Below are 21,392 nucleotides of genomic sequence, written 5' to 3'. Positions count from 1 at the left end.
AGGCTTTTCACGGTGTTACTTACCAATATCAAATTTTACATAACATCAAATAAACTCAACTTATATTAAAAACAAACCTACCTGTAACAGTAGCAGAAATCACATTCCGTTTCAGCATGTCATAAATGGGGCTGTGGGGAAAAAAAGAACACAGAATAGTATCTTCTCTGTTTTCACTACCACTATGCCTTAGTATGCTGGACCTTCTAGCCTTCCTTTGTAATAACTTCCTCCCCCCACTTCTATTTCCATGAGCATGTACACAAATGCAGAGGAAAGCACTAGCATATAAAGCCTTATGCCGCTATCATTACGTTAGTCTTTAAGGCAGCACAATACACCCCTGAGGGGAGTGAGTGAGGGGTGGCATACAAGGGAGGGGAGGGAGGGGGAAGGGGCTCGGCATTTGGACATGGCCCACCTACCCTAGTGGGGGGAGGGGTGGCATGCAAGGGAAGGAGAGGGAGGGAATGGAGGGAGGGAGGGGGCTGAAAAACAGAAGTGAAAACAGAAGTGAAACCTTTTGAGCAGAATTTCTCACAAGTCTTGTGAATTTTGTATGTGTACCCTGAGGTCCATTACACTATTTTCCCCTTGGAGTAGGCCATAAAAGAGATTTAATGATGTTCTTCCACCTATTAGGTACGGCAGGCATGTGTGCAAAATGCAAACACTGTGATAAAGACATGCACGGCCTGGTGGTCCAAATGAAACATCATGAGAAGTGCTGTTTATGATTTAAATGTAGTCAGTAAGATTTAAATTGATTTGATTTAAATCAGAGCCACCCTGCTGGATCCCCTATTTGGAAGGTTTAACATATATATCCCTATGTATATTTCAGAAGCACCCTACCTTGGATCTTTCACTGAGAAGCTTTCAAGACCAAGAAGATCCCCCAGCTGGTCTCCTCCACAATATACAATATGTTGCTGCTGTTTGTCATATAACTGCTTCAGCATTATATATTCTCCAAGGTAACGTAGGATCTAGATAGAAAAGATAACCTCAGTTATACCTGCAGCAAATATTAAACCAGTAAAGATTATTTCAATTGCTACAGTGATTCCACAAAACAGAAGCCCTTTTCTCCCCACTAAAAACATTATTTCAATACAGTTACCACATATATATCACAATTTTGTGAGTTAACTAACCCCTGTTCATGTCATGATTAAATCATAACTTTATTGAGTGATTAACTGAATAATTTCAACTTGGCCAAGGAAGTTTACGTAAAAGTCAGCAGCAGCAGGCAGAAGTCCAACTGCCAAAATGAATTCACAGCCAAGCAAGTTCACTGCTTATGAAAAGGGGCTGCAGACTGAAGAGTTAGCTATCGAAATGGAATTAGAGCATGTTCAGATATTTCTCCAATCTAAGCACTAACACTTGGATTGATTCTCAATTTGAATGAACTCCTAATACTGTTCCTGTTTTTGCATGAGCAGGAGTCTATTCTGTATACACTCTGTATACCAACGCATAGTAGTTCAGATGCTACATGAATGAGACTGTAGGAACTTGCATGCTCTCTCTTTTTATGCACAGTCAGCTAGTAAATGATTATAGTCAACAGCAAAAACCAAACTCATTAATTAGCTGGTCAACCACAGGAGGAAGAGACAGCATGTGAGCTCCCAGAAGCACTCACATAGGAGTAAGATAAGGCTTGGCATTTTGCATGAATTGAGCCTAAGAGTGTTGTAAGCCATTTTGTCATTCATTTTAATAATGGAGCAGAGGATGAATTTGGGACTTGCTCGAGCTACCCAAAAGGATCAGAACTCAATTTTCTTGTGTCAAGAACATAGTTACTTTAATGTCCATTATTACCACGTCAGCTAGTTGAAAGGAATTTACTGTAGTTTTTAACAACCATACAAATTGCAAGTTTAGTACTGACTGGAATGATTCTGCAAAGGCATACTTCCATTATCCCTGCCCATTAAAATGTCTGTAACTGTAACAGAAACTTCCAACAAACCTGAGATGGTTGAAATGATCGATACATATTTGTTCTCTGCCAAACAGAATGCTGCTGCCTAGACCAGGGGTAGGGAACCTTTAACACTCAAAGAGCCATTTGGACCCGTTTTCCACGGGAAAAGAAACACTTGGAGCCGCAAATAATTTTTGACATTTAAAATAAAGATAACACTGTATATATATTGGGGTTTTTTTTACCTTTTACTCCGCTCATTCTGAGAAGCGCATGGATGCGTCCGCCCTGCTGACTGCAGGGCGGGCAAGGATGGGGCCAGCAGCTCGGCCTCGCCAGCCGCCGGGAAAGAGCCCGCCCAGCTCAAACGGGGCGGGCGAGAGGGGAAGCCTGCAGCATGGCCCAGCCGACCGTGGGCAGTTGGTGCGCCTGCCCTGCTGCCTGCAGGGCGGGCAAGGATGGGGCTGGCGGCTCGGCTCGGGGAGACGCAGTGCAAGGGCAGAAGAGCTGGGTTCCCTACCCCTGGCCTAGACTAAAGCCTTGAATCTATTACACAGGAATACAACTGCTGGTCTCAAAGATCAAATAAATATAAATTAGTGGTCTTGAGAAGAGGTGGTCAATCAACATTGGCCATTTTGGTCCAACTCTGGAAAATCTGAGGCAGTTTTCATGTAACTTCATAGGATTGTTGGATATATGTATACTGCACTGAACAGTAAACACTGAGTTCTTGGTGAGGTGTGTAACTGGACTAGTTAACAGTACACATGCCTATTAAACCACAAGTAAAATAGATTGTTGCATGAAATCTATTTTTATTTACACACACAATTTCAAAATAGCTGACAGAGTTTCCAGGTGATACCTCATCTATGACCATTCCAAGACCTCAGTTCTTCAGCAATTCAACCACAGTATTTTCTTTGTAGCACAGTTAAAGCAACAGCTGTTAGGCAAAGTTTATCTAGCCTTCCACTGGGTACCCACTACCATTGCCTTCACTGGAGTTGCTTAAATGAAAGTTTGATTTCAGGTTCTGGTTTAGATACAATCCAGATCCAATTGATTTCAAATGCTCTAGTTGTACCACAAAAAATATAAAACATAAGTGATTCATCTTTCAAACAATATACTGTGCATAAAATCCTGTCTCCCCTCTTTATCAGCAGCAAAAAGTGTTCATAGCCAGAGGAAATAAACACAAACCAAAGAGTTGCTAGTAAGTGTTTCCACCCACTGCAGGAAAAGAGGTCCTTACCATGCAAAATGTGAGTGACTATAGCAAATTAACATTTTAACACAGAAACTCCCTACATTTAAAGTATTCAATTTGTTTTTCTGCTAAAATATTAGAAGCTAAATAAGTTATTTAAATGCATAAGTGTTTAAAATAAGTCACACAGCTCTGCAGGAGCATCTGACAGCTTTCTAATGAAAAGCCACAGCATTTAATTCCTAGCTGACATACTACCCCTCCAAATCATAGCTGCTGTCATTTTTCTAATCTTGTACACACTTTGCATTTTAATCTTAATATAAATGATTTCACACAGTACCCTGGGTTTAGCTGACAAGGCATTTGAACTAAAATGAGAGAAAATAAAAGTATAATTTCAAAACTTCTAAGCATCAATTGGCAACAAGAAAAAAAGCAAAAAGAATCTCCAAAGATCCCTAAGGCACACAGCCATGCACTAAAAGAATTTCCTCACATTTACAGTTGATTCTGATTTCCTTAACTACACAGTATATAACTACACAGTCTAAACAGGATTTTGTACTCTTGTAGCAGACTGCATACAATGCTTTCAAAATCTGCTTATAAATAAATATGTGGTTGTGGCATTGAGGATTTCCGTATTTTGCACACAAGAAACAGGAGGGGCTGCAATGGAACCCCAAGCCCCCAGCATTTCAAGCTTCATGGCTCAAATGCTGAGAGATGACTGCTGAAGGGCAATCAGGAATAGTCTTTAGCATTTGCACTCATGCTCTGGTTAGTCTAATACTGGAGCACTTTGGTCACAAAGTGCAATGCTGAGTGCTATGAAACCAGCCACCATTCATCAGGAAGAGATCAAAAAAATCCCTCTCCAATAAACTTCCAAAGCATTCAAAATCAGAAGAGCATCTCGTGTCATTTGCCAGCAATGACAAAATGGGAGGTAAAATGTATGGAGCACAAGGCCCACTTCAAACTCAAAGAACAAGATTTCTAGCCAACATTATGAATAAGATGCTGAGGTCTTCTGCTATTCCAGTACCCTAAATAGGAGATAAATGATAGAAAAGAGAGGAAGACCTCTCGTACTTGGAAAGGAAGATGTAATTCTTCAGTTTGAGCTCCACAGCTACTGCCCCTAAATTAGAAATGAGCAGCAAATAAAATTCTGGGCCCCAAAGCCGGGGTTCCTTCTGAACATTGCAAGAAGGATCATTTGAGCATTCACATTACCTTTGGAGTTCAGAAGAATCTAAAGATAAACTCACCTCCTTTGGTGTGAATGTTTCACCCTGAGCACCTGCAACCTGCAAAATCTTCAGCAGCGGCAGTTTTGGATGTACCTAATAAATAAAGTAATTACTGTTTAATCATGTCACAAAACACTTAAACATAAAACCAGACTTTGTATGGACCTGTAAACTATATAGAAGTAACACAACAGGTGTAGCAAAATGTTCTACTACTGTATCCAATAAGAAAATCCACACTAAACAATTCTAAAGGAATTCATCTACTATAACATATAGAATCAGGTGTCTCCAGGAACTATCTTATATATCTGACAGTACAAATGATATAATTGTATGTTCTGTTCTTTGAACAAAGGCCAGCAAACCAGGCAGGAGATCTGCCAAAAAAAGAATTTCAAATTGTTCAGCTGCAAGTTAGGAAGATTATATTTAATCCAACTATCACTAGCAGTCAACCATGTGCAACATCACGAAATTCAAGCCTTATAAGAAAAAAAACCCCTAAATGAACTATAGCACTTACACAGAACACACATTGTATATGTTCAAATATCTTTTTACACCGAAGAGCACTGATAATCAGCTATTTCTAAACTGTTAAATGGGTAATTAGAAAAGTCAAAATACATTAAAATCAAAAGTTCTTCAACTTGTTTTTTACTATACTGGTCAACGCTCAAGAAGATCAATGCATGTTACCTGTTTCATTTGCCCAAAGGATATTCTGTAGGCATTCTCAGATGGCATATGTTGTGTCGAGGTAGAAGTTGTCATTGTGGCAGTGAAGCAGCTGTCTATAGTACAACCCTAAAAAAGAAAAGAGATTTAGCAGTTACTGTGAAAGAAAGAGCATACAGAGCTAAGAACCATGTGCACTTCTCAGAAACTCTAGAAAGCCATCTGATACAAAAGACAAGAGGCAGCATCCTGATGATACCTCCGCAGAGGAAAGGATTCTAACGCACTGGACCAAAACTCCATTACCTCTGTCATCTGATAACAAATATCAGAAATCCTGAAACCACCGGTCAAGTGGATAATCTGCTAAGACCCTGGTAATTCTTACTGTTCAGATCCTCTAAGCATGGCAGCCCCTTGAGACATGTTAAGGCAAGAACTTAAGAGAGTAAATTTGTTAAGCTGACTAACTGGAACTCAGCTGAGTCACTCAATTCTCACCGGAAATTCTTGTCAGCAATGATTAACTTAACCCAAAAAGGACTGAGGCAGATTTCGGAAAAAATTGTGGAGGAACAAATGATAATAAAGAACCTTCAGATCAATAAGGGATGCCTTACTCTCACACAAAATTTCAGTAAAAGAAAAAAGATAAACAGGGCTAGCAGCCCTATCCTATGCTGGGGCGGGGGGGGGGGGAGAGATGGGCTTGTGGCACTTACTTTGGTGGAGAGGGCAAATTGGGAGGTTGGCCAGGCACTGCTGACCATGTTGGACCGAACCCAGAAGCCCCCTGCCCCTGCTGAGTTGTCATCCAGGAGGGCACTGGTACAGTTGGGGGTGTTCTGGGGGTAGAGCCAACTTTAATCAGCTTCCATTAGCCTTTCAGTCTGGAAACACCTTCAGCATATCCCTCGACACCACCCTTTTATATGTGTACTGCAAAGGGACAAAGTCGTTCTCCATACAGCTCCATCATTTTGTGTCATAGTATGTTGCTAGCATAGTAGTTACAGTCTAGGTCTACTGCTAGAGACACTTCACTTAATTGTTGCAATTCTGAATGTTATTATACACTTAATGATTCAAACTTCAATTAATCCTGTATCTAATTCTGAACCTAGTCCCCATGTGGATCAACAGGCCCAAGAAAAGGGGGTATATTTATATGGGCATATATTTTACTGGAATACTCATTAAAATGTAGAGACAAAAGCATATGTTGCTTATTTACAATTAAGGAAAATCTGTAAGTTCTGAAAACTACAGCTCAACGCAATATTTATGGGATACCCAAAGACCTGGTCCTTTGTCAATGTTACATGGGCAGAGCAACCTTTCTTTTGCTAAGATAACTACAGTTCCTTCAGCTTACCATGAGAGTTTCACTTCAGGTTAAACAAAATCTGTTTCACTTCAGGTTAAACATCAGAAAATCTGATTCAAAATTACTTTAAAGTAACTTGTTAAATAAAAGCAGAAACACTAGAAAATCTACAAATCTTATCCAGATATTTCTGCCTCCCCAGCACATGAGAAGGAATGAGGCACTTCTCTGCGCACATGAGGAAAGTGAAACAAAAGTAGTTTTAGTTTCAATTTTGCTTCACCTGGTTATTGAATGACAGCAAAAGAAGGCAAACACATGCACAAGCGTGGACACGTCTAGTCCAGACTCAAGATCTAACTGCATTTTATGAAGGGAGGGCTGTCATTTTTCAGTACCTCCAGGAGAAATTGAATGAATCACTGGGTTTGTTAATTCTTCAACATTCAGCTCATCTAATAATTACTTATTTGCTGCATATCAGCCCTGCCTGCTATAAACAGATAAACACATACACACACATACACATGAGGTAAAAAAAAATTCCATGGAAAAACAGCAACTGTAGAAAATTTTTGTTGCTCTTAGTAGGAGCTGCATGCTTCCTTTATACAAAAAACAACAATCCAAAAAATACTACGAGGAAACATGCAGCAGGAGTCGATAGAAGCTTGGAAAATCTTGCAACCCTGATGAAAGGAACTGAAGTACACTCACAAACAGTTTCCCACTGAGGCTGACTCACTGTTAAGTACATGTAGTAGTCACTTTAGTGTTTTCCTACTCTTAACAGCGTATCTTTAAATCAGCAAGTGCACCCTGAGAAGCCCCACACTTATTCACTGCATAATAAGTATCAGTGAATGGTTTTGGAATGCAAAGGTAAAAAATGGTAACACCACAGATGGTTGGCTCTAATTAAACAATGGAAATAAGAAGCTTCTAAAATATTCCAAGTGGAACACCTGGAACTTGATCAATATAACTTTCAAAGAATTACATTAAAGGGTAAGAATACTGTCACAATTTTCCTTATAGTTGCATCTGCAATCCTACTATATTATAATCAGAACTCTTGTGTAATATGGGCAGCCCAATCCAGATTTGGGGGGGGGGGGGGGCAGAGTGGCTGTAGGAGGCAACGTGGGCTTGCATCAATGCATTTGTCCTCCCAGCCAGCATGAGTGGCACTTACACGTGGTACTTACGCCAGTCAGGAAGGCAGGTGAGTGCCACGGAGCTCCGCAGTGCCCAACTCACCTCCGGCCACAGCTTTTACCCCAGGATCACCTGCAGCAGGGAAGAAGGACTACTCCGTTTTCCCCATGGAGGTTTTCAGGGAGGCTTTTTGTTTTTTCTGCCTCACACCACATGAAAGCCCTCTAGAGGCACTGAGGCGGCATGGCAGCAGCACTGTCCCCAGCCGCCTCCAGAATCTGGATTGAACTCTTAGTCTACTCTATACAGCTTTAGGTATCATGTGACCACAAATTAAAAAAGATAAATATCCACAGAATTACAATGCAATCATTATGGAGCTTCAGAAATTTGCTGCTGACCTGCTTTCGTATTGACATGTAACCAAGTGAACAAAGGTTGAAATAAAGCAAAATATTTATTTTATTTTATCTTGCCATCAAGTCACAGCTGACTGACAGGTGAAGTTTTCAAGGCAAGGGACTTTCAGGGGTGATTTGCCATTGTCTGTCTCCACATCATGGCCCTAAGATTCCTTGGAAATCTCCCATTCAAATGCTTGTCAAGGTCAACCCTGCTTAGTTTCTGAGATCTGATGAGATCAGGCTAGTCGGTGCTACAGGTCAGGGCAAAGCCCCCAATACTTGAACCTTCTGACCGACACATGAGATCAAACATTCAGAATAAGGTACTGCGCCAAACAGTGCCATCCCAAACTGATTCACACCCATCTAAGTCTATTAACATCAATGGAGTCAGAAGTCCGCTTATTAGGATGGAATTGCTAGTTGCTAAAATTGTCAAACTCAGTGCTTTAAAGCAGCATTTCCTTTCCTTGAGGAAACAAGATCAAGACACATTTTTGATAATCTAGGATTGCAACCCTATGTATATGTCCATATTCATGATGAAAGCACATTATTCAAGAGTCCCATAAACTTCAGAGTGATACTTTGCAGTAAGCATCTATAGGACTAGATTGCCAGTTATAGCTGTCATGAGTTCTCCAATATATTGATGGTTCTTTTAACAGCCAACTATTCAAATATGTGGCAGACACAGTGTATTCCTTAGAGAGATAACACAGATGAATTACCTGCTAGCTTACCCTTTTAAGAAAGAATCACTCTGTTTAGGCACTCATAGCACCACACATTGCGTTCAATATTTTATTACATTCATAGCTAATACTAAGTTCATTACTCTTATTTATGAAAAAAGGTTCACATACAAGTATTACTCTCTTGAATATAGGCTGCATGACAAATCCACTAAAGACACCTAACAACTGAATCAGTTTCATTTCTTTTTTCCTTTCCTGTCATTCTTTGTTGATAAAATAAAATTAAAGGACTGTTATGAGCCAAAGCTTCAGGTATCATCACGTAATTCTCAACACCACAGATCAGTTAGCTGTTGAGGTCTCATTTTTTTCTAGTGCCAGACTAACTCACTTGCTGTTGGCACCTCTGTTTATATAGTCTGTCAACAAGTTTACATGATCCATACTAAGCCCAAAACTTGCAATACAGCTCATGGCAACACACGTTTCAAGCAAGTGCAAAGGTGAAGCATTCAACTGCTGCTTGGCACCAAACATTCATTTAGGATGCAGAAAGTGTCAAGAATATACCATACACTGCTCAGTTAAGATGCAAATAGTTTCAAGGAAATGTACCGCACGTTATGCAGCTCAACACATCTGGTTACGTATCCAAAAAGTCATGTAATATATTGTTAATGTTATATTTTGTATTTTTAATTGTCTTTTAAAAATATTCCCTTGTTTTAAGGTGTACTCAAATTTAGGAACTTTCGTTTCAGAATATTACATAAAACTGCAGCCCAGGGAATAACATAAAGGACTTGCGCACTTGCTTTAACTTTCCCTTCAAATTTCCTCAACACATTCTATAGCCATCCTCCCACGTTGTCAAAGCCAACTCCTGCTTTAAGCAGAGTAACATTGAGTGTAAACTCAGTACAGTGTCAAGCTGAACAACTTCAGGCTAAATCCACAGCCGCCGGTGACAACAGTGAGCCTACACAAGTATATCTATATATCCACTGCAAAAAATCAGTTCAGAAACCCACTTGAAGGAAATTAACTCTTGAACCTGCTGAAGAAGATCATTTAGCGTTTTTAGTTTGGTAACATTAAAGTCAAACAACAGCAACAATCCAAATGACCTAAAACTGCAACCTGTACATAAGCTGTCATTCCAAGGACATTTATTTCTTTTAAGGCTACTTGGCTTTTCTCACCCTTACAAAGAAAAACAGGAACTCAACTTCAGGAGTCCATATCAACAATGAGCCTCTGCCATTTAGATCATCAACACTGCCTCCCCCTTGACAGAAAGTTCATTTCAACTTGCTTAGAGCAGAGATTCCCTCAACAAGACAGATGCCTATAACCAGGTTAGCATCTGTACTGTGCACCACAACGAAATTTACTAATCTTCCTCTAGCTCGACACCACTTTTTGCCCTTTGCATTTGTCCCAGCATGAAAACAGCTGCCTGCAGTTTAAAATGATTCGTAACAACCTCCTCGTTTCCTTCCGCCTTTCCCAAATGCTTCCCTGTAGCTGCTACCCAGAAAACCAACCGCTCCAGACATCGGCAACAAGATTGCAACTGACCCTATTAATATACTCACCCCGAGGTTACTCCATGGCACCCAACAACTCCGTCTGCAAACCAAAAACTGGCAACCTTTCAGCCCCTTCGCCAAATCTTCTTCGCCTCCATCTTACAAAGGCGGGAGAACAAGTCTCTACTTGCCTATGAAGTAACATGGCCGCCCCGCTACTTCCGCCCAAACCATAGAGATACGGAACTATAACAGAACACACTTCCGGTATTGGTCACGAGTGGCTATATCCGGTGGCCACTTTGGGCGCACCGGAAGTTTCAGATCGGAGTCCACCCAAATGAAACCGAGAACGGGAAGCGTTTCAGTAGTAATGGGAAGTTTCACAAGACAGCATTTGATGCACAGAGGCCCCTGGTTTATTTGTTCCCACCCGCACCCCGTTTCAAAATGCCCCGTTTCAAAATGCTGAGGCAGAAAGTCTGTAAACTGTGAGGAAAGAGAAAGGCTTCGGCCTGTTGAATTTCTTTATATCAACTAAGCAGAGGAGTGTAATTTGCAGGCTCCTCTTTGTTGTAAGCGCTTTCGAAGAGTTATGCCCTCTACGGTTAATAAATTTAAAATAAGGTTAAAGATGAGGACAGCGTTCTGCTTTTAATAATGAACGGGCAGAAATTCATCAGGTACAACCACGCCCTGATTGATACTGTAGCAATGAATCTTGGGATGTTATGCAACTCGGGTTGCCAACATATCGGGAGAAAAATGCCTTGTTCCTTTAATAAAGGGAGGTTTGGAAACTGTCCGCTGAAGCTTTTCAAAGCTGGGCGATAAATAACATCCAATGAAGTCTCTATTTTTTTACATATGGAGATATGACAGACGTTCAAGGAGAAATTAAGTGTTGGCAAAACAAAAAGAGGAAGTAAAAATACAATGAGTATTGTATTTTCAACTAGTTTCAAGACTAAAAAAGGAAATTAATACAGTAACAAATGTAATTATAAGGAGACTGACAGAATTTGAAAAGATAATCACACAACAAAAAGAACATTTATTAGGATGAATGTGTAAACTTACTTCAATTTGGTACAAAACAGAACAAGTTAAAACATGCATGATCAGATGGGTACAAAATGCTGAGGAAGAAATATCTTTTCAATAATGGAAAACCTTACAAAGGAAAGGTATAACATTTACAGCCAGTCAACATTAAAAAGAGCACTGGTACAACATGTTTTGCTGGTGGTACATCATGCTAAAGGATATAAAGAAAGCGGACAAGAATTACAAGGGGAAATGCTGGAAATTTAAAGAAGTGGATAAGAAAAGAGTTTTTAAGAGAGAAGGAATAACCAGAGAGAAGGAAGGAGCTTACCTGACCTCAGTCTGCTAAACTGGTAGAATATATTGTCAGTTTTGATGATCCACAGGCTTTAGGCAGAACTCCCAAAGGTCCCAAAGGGAAAAAACAAACAAGGTAAGGCTCTACAGGGATTCTTCTATGTGGCAAGAAAATGTTACCAGCCTTTGCGCAACTGGAGAGGATGAGACTCTACTGTTTTGGCTAGCCGCTAGCAGAACAAGAAAAGTTATGGGAGCCAGCACAATAGATTATCAAAGAAATAATCATAAGGGTCAGGAATTCAGGGTGAGTCCAAGATAACCTCTGGATTTCCTGACTCTGATTGAGGGGGTGGGGGAGCTTTTCAGAAAGCTAACAAAAGGTGATTGCATTCCTGCAGGTTGGACAACACAATTCTCAGGGTGGAGGCCTCACCCATGCCTGAGGCAGACATTCAGGCAATGGTAGTAAAAGGTAATCAAGCTGACCTTGGTGCTTGATAGTAATTAGATTTTGCATTCAGGAAGACTTGTGTTTGTTGATGAAATTACCAATAGATATAGATGGGTGCCTGGCTTTGCAAACCCTGTGGCAATGAGTAGAAATTTAGATGTCCCATCAATAAATCACTCTCTTGATTTTTGGCCCCTTGTTAGCATAGCCTAAGAAGAGACTTGACCTCACATCCTCCCAAATAAGGCATTGCTGGCATCTAAAATGGATTTCTTCCAAGACAATATTATCCACTGAAGGTCCCTTCCCTATCTTATATTTACAAAAACAAACAAAACCAGCCCTTTAGTAAGTTGCTACAAAGACAAACAGGACTGACTAAACTTGAGAAAGCACCAGAGCAGCTTCATGATGCCACTTTGCAGCTGCGGGGAGGGCACTGCTCCCACGGGGAAATACTGGAGGGACAGGCACCCCAAGCAGCATTGTCCCTATTGGGCATGAGCCCTGCTGCCCCCCACTCCAAGTTTATGCCCCTGCATATAGGTAGGAAAGAATATTTTATTTTCACCCAGAAACAGATGAACAGCCAATGGAGATCTTTAAACACCAGGGTGATACAACCCTTCTATATAGTTCCCTTGTTTTAATAAATTTTTTCTCTTTAGAAATGGAATGTGATTGTTTTGGGCCTTTTGGATAACTTTCAATTGTTATAAAGGGACAAAATATTTAACTGAATAGCACTGGTGTAACTGTTCCCAGTTGGTGTAACAGCATCGCCTTCTGGCACCAGGTCTCGAGTCCTGCTCAAAACCAGTTCCAAAGTCATTCCCCCGAACTTCTACTTGGCTGTGTGACCAACTAACTCAATGCACAGTAATGTACAGTATCCTGTTGCTATTGATTCTTGTTTGTATGGCCTGTTTTAAAATCTGAAAAGCAGGGAGTGAATTATTGCTTTCAGTGTTGGATCACGCTGACCTCCACTGGCTATCCATCCGCTTCCGGGCATAGTTCAAAATGTAGCTTCTTATGTTTAAGTCCCCACCCATACGGTCCAGTCCACCAGAGGCAGGTGGTGCGGCAGGTGATCATCAGAGACTGGGTTTTTTTCCAGTCGTGGCACCTCGCCTGTGGAATTGCCACCTTTCTCTCCCTGCTCTCTGCAACTAGATTTTCCCGGGGACGCTTTTTCTACCACCAGTGAGAGAGGACATCAAATCGAGGCTACCCTTCCTCTGTGGGTGCCAGCTGTGGCATGGACATTCTTGAGGATTTGCGGGGGGAGGGGGGCTTGGTGACAGTTTAGTTTGGGGAGAAGAAGGAGTTCAGCAGGGTTATGATGCTATACAGTCCATCCTCTAAAGATGTCATTCCTCCAGGGGGCTGATTTGTCTAAGTTGGAGATCATTCCGACTGAGGGGAGGGGAGCGAATGCACATTTTCTTCTATAGCATGCAAACGTTAAACCCTGCACAAAGCAACGTTTTCTAACAGCCAGTTGCTATATGCGAAACAATTTATTTTCCCTAACCTGTATTTGCTTTGACCCCAGCCACGGAACTCTGGACCTTTGCAGCACAAATTATGTCTCTTGCCAAGTATGAGTGCAACCGCTTCTGCCCTCAGCAATACATAATCAAATTTGTATTTCCCGAAGTGAGTTCGTAGCTCGTACGCACATGTGCCATCGGTGGAAATAATGCCATATGGAGGAATGAAGTCTTTGTATAGTGCCACTCTACACACAGTCAGCATGAAGCCCGGATAGCTCAGTCGGTAGAGCATCAGACTTTTAATCTGAGGGTCCAGGGTTCAAGTCCCTGTTCGGGCGTTGAATTTTTTTTAAATTTTTGCAACCCTCGAGGTTTATAGTTCTGTCTTGTTCTGTCGTGTCCCAAATCGATTCTCCATTCGAAGCTTTTTTTCCACTGTTGTGAATTAAAATATGGACAGAAACCGTGGATTTTAGACACACATACACACACACACAAACACGTCTTATTTTTTTAAAAAAATACTTTGCTCTATCGCGTTTATTAAAATCTCTACTCAGAATTTCCAGATAATGATTTTTGTGTTAAAAATCGACGCCCGAACAGGGACTTGAACCCTGGACCCTCAGATTAAAAGTCTGATGCTCTACCGACTGAGCTATCCGGGCACCTTGTGAACAGGGCTTTCAGCTCTGCTGATAGTGTATATCTGCAAATACTTTGCCACGTTACTAATTGTCTGATAATAAGTCGTAGTGGGTTTTCCGGGCTGTAATTCCGGGTGATAATAATTTACTTGTACTTGTTCTTATATGGCCGTTTTATACGAGGATACCCCCGTGCATTAACTGGACACATAAAATTATTCTTCCAGTCTCCCCTGTCGAATAACGATAGATTTAAAAAATACCTACTGGAGTAGTATTTTTTTTGTTTTAAAATCTTGCAAAGTGAAAAAATAATTCACAAGGCGGCATCGTCATAAACCATATTACTCTCTCCTAGACTATGACCTCCCCCGTCCCACTTTCCATCCAAAGAGCAATGGAATGGATGACACGTGACGTCTCCCCCTTTCTGAACTATGCAGCCCCTCCCTCGGGGGATCTATAACAAACATATATTTTTATATACAAAAGTGTTCCCGGAAGGAAGGCTTGCCATCAGTGAAAAAATGCAGACGTAGCCTAGACCGACCAGAATCAGTGCACTGAGGCTGAGCGTTAGCCTGAAGGGCTCCTACTTGTATCCATTCTGGGGATCAAGAATATAAAGCAACAGTTATTTCCCAAGCAGCCTGAGACCCGTTCTTCCAAGATCACGGCTTCCGAGCAGAAGAGTTTTCTGAAATCCAACTCAAATTCTTGAGGAAGGGAGAGTTTAAGGAAGAACAGAAGTCCTTGTGAATGTGAACGGATTAAGAAAAATAGAACAGTGGGTAGCAGACAGGGTTAAATGGAACCCGCAAAGGAATGAAAGTTGTGAGACTGTGCCTTCAAAAATGTGCCCCCTAGCCTGCAACCCCCATTGACAGCAATGCAGAAAACTCAATGCAGAACAAAGATTCTTGGGCAAATTTCGGGATGTTCTTGCAGGGAGGGAATTCTTGGACGTATCAGCACCAAAATTTCAGGGTCTCATCAGGAAACTGCCCTGATGATACCCCCCAGGTTTGGTGCAGTTTGGTTCAGGGGGACCAAAGTTATGGACCCTCAAAACTGTAGCCCCCATCTCCTATTAGCTCCCATGGGAAACACTGGGGGATGGGGCACCCCCTTTGGAAGTCCATAACTTTGGACTCCTTGAACCAAACCTCACCAAACTTGGGGAGTAGCATAAGGACAGTCTCCTGATGATATGCTGAAATTTTGGTGCTGATATGTCTAAAAACTTCACCCCCTGTAGGCACCAATGTCCTGGTGCAAAAAAAAAAATTGGTCGTGGTAGAGTGGCTGCTCATGGGGGGGGGGGGGCATCCAACTCAGGTTTTGCCCAGGGCTACAGTTTGCCCAGGGCTGCCTCGTTACGCCCCTGGTTGGTGCAAAGGAATCCTGGAGCGTGTGTGCAAAAGAATTATGTATACCTTTAATCATTTTAAAAGAAAACAACTCATTTGGTTTGACCAGGCAGGGGCACTGATTGTTCAGAAACAGCTGTCCTTAACAGAAGGAAGGATTTCAGGCAACCCCAGGGAAAGAGTCCAAAGAAGCAAAGTGCAGTGAACCCTTCGGCTCTCCTCTTGTTGCTTATCTACAACTATACAAAATTGTAAGGCCCGGTTAGGATGGCTCTTACCATATGTGTGGGTGTGGGATTGGCCAGATGGGCCTTATCTCCACCCTCTTTGTCTCCTTGCCCCTCTCTCTCCATCATTAGGGAGGAAGAAGGCAGGCCGGGCAGGTGATTGTAGATCAGTAGATTGTAGATCAGCTGTGGTGCCTGGCCACTCTGGCACCTGGTGGGCAGGGGAAGTGGTGGCAGGACTATGGCAGCAGGTTGCTCTGGTGACCAGGATGGGAGGGACTGGGCCAGGACACCAGGATAGACTCTTCAAACCAGGTCCCACCAAAACTGGGACATATGGTAAGCTTAGCGCCTACTTAGCGTCTATGATCTGACAAGATCCAGCTAGCCTGGGTCATCCAGATCAGGGCATCTGTAGGCTTAGACTCAAGTAACTTCAAATAGGACTATGTTGCAGCTACTAATTTATGTCGGATTAAAATACATTCTCCTACATCCCAACGTTTAAAACAATGAATGCTGCCACAGCTCCTCTTAAGCCAGTGGATGTTACAAAGCAAACACAAAGCCAGTCACAAATTACTTGTTTTTAGATTAAGGGGGGAAATTGCTGAAATAGCAGTGCGGAAGGGGAGTGTGGCCTTCCTGTGAAAACCCCCTCTGCTCTTTTTTAGGAGGAAATAAACTGCAAGTCTCATGCAAATACAACTGGGGGAGGGGAAGCAGTCTGGATCTAGACCTCCCCATTCTTTTGTCTCCTCTTCTCCTGGAAATTAACCAAGAGGACATAATTTAGGCTAAATCAGTAAAATGTCCCTGAGAACCTCCTTCAGTGTATGTGTGTGTAATAGCCCCATCACCATTATCATCAATATATATAATTCTCAATGTCACATCTGTGGATATTTAAATTCAGATACTGGAGCCATTAACAAACAAAACAGATCCTTCTACAAATCAGAGAAAAGCCCCAGATCTGAAGGAAAAAATCCTGAAATCTGAAACAAAATACAGTGGGGCATAAAGTCCTCACAAATAATAGAAGCAGCAACTGTAGCATTAAGAAACAAATACCCTCTGTTGCAATTGCTAGGCAACCACAAAAGTATTGCCAATTGAAGCCTTGATTTCTGTCAGTAAAAAGCCCTTTCCAGGACTGTGTTGGCCTTTGAAGAAGGACTCATCAAGGCCAGGCCTGGCAGCAACGTCCCGATGACTTTCTACCACTCAGGTTCCATGACTCACCCAGGTCCAGCTGCTTGCTATTGCTCAGCATCAGCTACCACATAAAAGCCAGTACAGTATGGTAGTTAAGAGTTTTACACTAGGATCTGGGAGACCCAGGTTCAAATCTCCATTCTGCCTAACGGACCTGACAGGGTTGTTGTGAAGCTGCTTTGGGTCACCATTGTGAAGAAAGAGGGGAGTCAGGGTTAATATAGTAAATCTATATCTATAAACGCGAAATACCACTGACTGACTCATCAACAGAACTCAAAAACCACCGAAGCCATGCACATGAAATTTGGCACCCCTGTTCCTTACATATTCCAGGTGCTCACTAAGAAAGGATTTCCCAAAATATTCACTACCACTCGATTTATTACCTATTTACTATTTTAACTGCTTATCTCTGGCCATCTGCGCGAACATTCTAAGGGCAAACCAACCGTTCAGTCCACAGACATGCTGCACAAACATTCTAAGGGTGACAGTTCAACACCACCAGCTTCATGTCCTTCCCCAACTGCACTCTACCACCGTCCTCCACAACGCATGTGAACCTATTTGAACACAAACCCATCAGTCTACAGACAGGCTGTAAGGAAATATGCTGCAGGTCACCCCAAAATTCACAAACAGGCTGCAAAAAGTATGCTGAATGTCACCCTGAAGTTAACAGACAGGCTGTGAAAAAGTACTCCTCCACCCACCCTTACGTTAGCAACACTGCTACAGCCAAATACTATCAAAACAGATTACAAAACGCACTATCACCTTGGACTACTAAACATTTGTCGGGTTTTCCATATGGATATCAGATTGCTTACTGTGGAGACAAGTTTATTACTCTCTGCCTCTGATCTCTGTGCTTGGTGTCATGCTCTGAAATGGTGGGATGAGTCCCCAGGAATGTGCTGCAGTGGCAGTACAGTCCAGCTCCCTGCCCTTCAACCCTACCCTGAACTTCTTCACAGCCTTCTCACTCATCAGCATCCAATGGCAGAACACTTCCTTTCTGCATCCCGAAAATACAACGGCTGCTTCCAAATGATGTCTTTTAGAGCCCACCAGATGAAAGAGAGCAATAACACATTGCATTAGAAAAAGACAACTACAGGAAGCTGCTGCAAAATAATGCAAAAACAAACCCATCAGTCCACAGACAGGCTGTGAGGAAGTATGCTGCATGTCACTCCAAAGTTCACAAACAGGCTGTATGCTGCATGTCACCCCAAAATTCATCGAGAGCCTGTGATGAAGTATGCGTAGTGAAGCACGGGTACCCTGCTAGTAAATAATGCATGTGAAGATGGAGGAGCAGATAACCCGTTGGTTGGTGGATGAGAAGGAGGGAAGGAAGCAGGGAAAGGTGAGGATAGGGGAGCTGCCTGCAGAAGACAAAGAGGAAATAGTGTGGGAAAGTGGATAAGGGGAAAACTGAGTCCTTGTCTGTTCTCTATCTAGTGCCTGACATTGTGCAACTTGACTAGGCATCTGTCAGGGGTAAGTAAGAAGGGAAAACTGAAGGATGGTGCAGATACAGCTAGGGTGGCTGGTAGGTAAGAAAGGAAGAGGCCATGGGGGCTTTTGAGAAAGGAAAGCGACATTGGTGGAAGAAGGGATAATGAGACGCCCCTTCTTGTAGTAATAACAGGCTTGCCCCGTGTGGATGGCCAAATCCATACACTCTAGCCAGTCAAAGCTACCATTTAGTGATCTACACGCTTCAGGGTACCTCTAGATGTCTTGAAAAATCTAATGTTCTCAAAAACAAAACAAAAAATGTCACTTCCCTGTAATATCGAAATATACGCAGGCTTTTAAAAGTACTTCCCAGGATTCAGACAGTATTCTGGTTTACCATAGCATGAGAACTGGTGGTGGCCAGAATAAGGAGGAGGAAAAGCAACTCACTGAAGGCAGCGGTGAGCCAGAGTTGGCACCAGTTGAAGACAGGTTCCCTGATCAAGCTACCCAAGCAAGTGCTTGGGGCAGTACTACTAGGAGGGGGGTGCTAAAGCATCACAGGGTGGGATAGCACTGGAGCAGGAAGCAATGGCCGTTGTCTCCTGGACTCACACCTAGATTTGAGTCAGTCTCCTGTAGCAACACCAAAGAGGCTCAGTCAGATTCTGCTGGCATGGATAGAGGCAATGGCTGGACCTTGCTTGGGCTGGCCAAATATCAACCTTGCATCAGCAGTAGGCAAGAAATTTATTTTTTATTTATTTATTTTTTCAATTTATATACCGCCCGATCCCCGGGGGGCTCCGGGGAAATATGAAATATGATTTCCCCTCACCTCTGTGCCATACTCTCTTATGTACTGCATCCCCTCCCATGTATTTCATGAACTATGTGCCTGGGAGAACATTCAGACTATATAAGGACTTTAATACAGAAAATGGACAGCCATTACTCCCTTGAACCAATACAACACCTTCTAAGTTGGTACTTCTGTTCTGGTAAAAGTACACTGACAGTGCTCCAGATGTGCAGCTGTTTTCTAATTTTTCCTCGGCTATTTTGAGACGTTTTATTTTTTAACACGCATGTCCTCTGTTAACTGTATTCTTACCCAACATGAGTTTTGTTTTATTTTTAATTTTGGAAAAACAGCAAGACCAGTCCCTTCTGCTGCACATGGCGTTATTTCAGGAGATTCACTTTTCCAACTAGGTTGGTATTTACTGTGTATTGTACAAAGCCAGTGCTAAAGTTTGCAGACACATACTATTTATTAAAGGAAGCTTCAGTGTTGTTCCATTGGTGTGGGGGTAGGGCTAGCAACAATAGCAGAGATCAAACAGGTTTGTTTTTTGCTTAACTGTCTGGAATGGCTCTAAATGAAAACTGGCAACCTCTTGACAGGTTTCTTCCAGGCTCAGTCAAAAGTCATGTGATAACTTGCCTGGGACTAGGGTTGCTAAATGGATTGTTCATAATTTTGAAGTCACACACATAGCTAGATATACCTATACATCTGGCTGAGGGGGAGGTGCAACTATTAACCTCCATGAGACCTTCAATTTCCACAGAGTTCTAGTAAAAATTATGGCGCATATCATATGGTTCTTCAAGTAGGGACAGAAGACATATTAGGCATTCTCTTTGTCTACTGGCCACATAATTCCCCCATGCATACTCTTTACGAGTTGGGAGAGGTATTGTCGGATGTGGTATTAGAGACCCCTAGAGTGATCATTCTGGGGGATTTCATATTCCCTTGCCAGGAGGAACCCAGGACTTTATGGTCTCTTTGACTTTCTTGGGCCTCCATCAAATTGTGGAAGTGGTCACACATTTGTGAAAGTGGTCACACATTTAATTTAATTTGTTGTGCTTAGCAGTTGAGGGAAAGCCTGGTTTCAGGAACAGAGATTCAATTAGGTTCCCATGTATAATGGAACCTAATAGCATCAATGACACAATATTGGGCTAATATATTTGCACATGATAGAGTTTAATATGGGCCCTCATGTGCCAACATTGCCCTTCTAGTATCTACATTCTTCAAAAATGTGAATCCCTACTCGGGAGAATCAACAAACATAAATCTCACTAAAGAAATCGCAGTATACTAAGAAACCAGTGGGTGAACATTTTAATTTTCCTGGACATACTGGTGAAGATTTGAAAGTTCTGTTTCATTTCATGTATTTCAGAAATAATTCATGAAGATCAGACAGGATTTATTCCACAGAGGCCGTTTCTCCCTTCACATGGCTGCCCGTATCTGTGAAGGAATCAAGTGAAGACCAGGAGGAAATACTCCAGTTTGTTTCATGTGAGCCCGGGGCCTTTTGTAGTTACACCACAAGCGTATCCACATTTTTGCAGTCAGCATATTAATAAAATTATGTGATTTTTTAAAAAAGATCTGTTTCATTTTTCTAAGCCAAACATCATCCATTGAGAGCAACTATTTTAGAATGAGTGCCCTTTGAAAATCCAAATGTATTGTTCATCCGGGGTCAGTTGAAGAATGTTTTGCACTGTGGAGTTGAAATAAAGTCAGGTGTGGCTCTTTGAGGAAGAAACAAATGGACGTTGGGAGACACATTGGAGGGCATTCTGTTAGGAATTCCTTTGGGAAACACAGAGTGCCGCTGATGGAAACTGGGGGGACGGTTTCTCAAGCATTCTGTTCTGCAGCAACTGAAAGGATGATCTGGAGACAAATGGAATGTCACAGCAGTGAGAGGCTGCAGTTAAAAATGTAACCACAGAGAAAGCTTGCCACCAGCCCTCTGAGTCAGTGGCAGGCTTCAAAATGCCTTTTCGTTTTCTTTTCAATAACATTTTAAACTTTTGCCAGTAGGAGGCAGCTTTCACCAGCAGAAGGGATGACAGCTATTGCAGGAGCGCTGAGCTTTCTCCTGGAAGCCTAGAGGACGTGTGTAAAGTACC

The 21,392-nt window shown here is 42.0% G+C and overlaps 1 protein-coding gene and 2 non-coding genes across 6 annotated transcripts in view; 1 reads left to right on the top strand and 2 right to left on the bottom strand.

Moving 5' to 3' along the window:
- Positions 1-10,436, bottom strand: part of MDM4 (MDM4 regulator of p53) — a 28,853-nt gene extending 18,417 nt beyond the window's left edge. For all 4 annotated transcript variants that reach the window (XR_007244499.1, XR_007244500.1, XM_048496300.1 and 1 more), the window contains exons 1-5: positions 10,284-10,436; positions 5,120-5,227; positions 4,436-4,510; positions 856-989; positions 82-131 (exon numbers count right to left, since the gene is read on the bottom strand). Coding sequence is in view for 2 of the 4 variants with exons in the window: in XM_048496300.1 (XP_048352257.1) it covers positions 82-131; positions 856-989; positions 4,436-4,510; positions 5,120-5,194 (334 nt within the window). In the remaining 2 variants the exon portion in view is untranslated. The remainder of the gene's footprint in view (positions 1-81; positions 132-855; positions 990-4,435; positions 4,511-5,119; positions 5,228-10,283) is intronic.
- A 3,343-nt stretch (positions 10,437-13,779) lies between these two features.
- On the top strand, positions 13,780-13,852 carry TRNAK-UUU. The gene has a single exon. It is a non-coding gene; the product is annotated as a tRNA-Lys (tRNA).
- Positions 13,853-14,109: 257 nt separating this feature from the next.
- TRNAK-UUU lies at positions 14,110-14,182 on the bottom strand. The gene has a single exon. It is a non-coding gene; the product is annotated as a tRNA-Lys (tRNA).
- Positions 14,183-21,392: the final 7,210 nt, after the last annotated feature.

This window comes from Sphaerodactylus townsendi, linkage group LG05, assembly GCF_021028975.2.
Source record: "Sphaerodactylus townsendi isolate TG3544 linkage group LG05, MPM_Stown_v2.3, whole genome shotgun sequence".
NCBI classification, from domain to species: Eukaryota; Metazoa; Chordata; class Lepidosauria; order Squamata; family Sphaerodactylidae; genus Sphaerodactylus; species Sphaerodactylus townsendi.
Note: the sequence above shows the minus strand (reverse complement) of the source record. Positions and strands in the feature narration are given on the sequence as shown.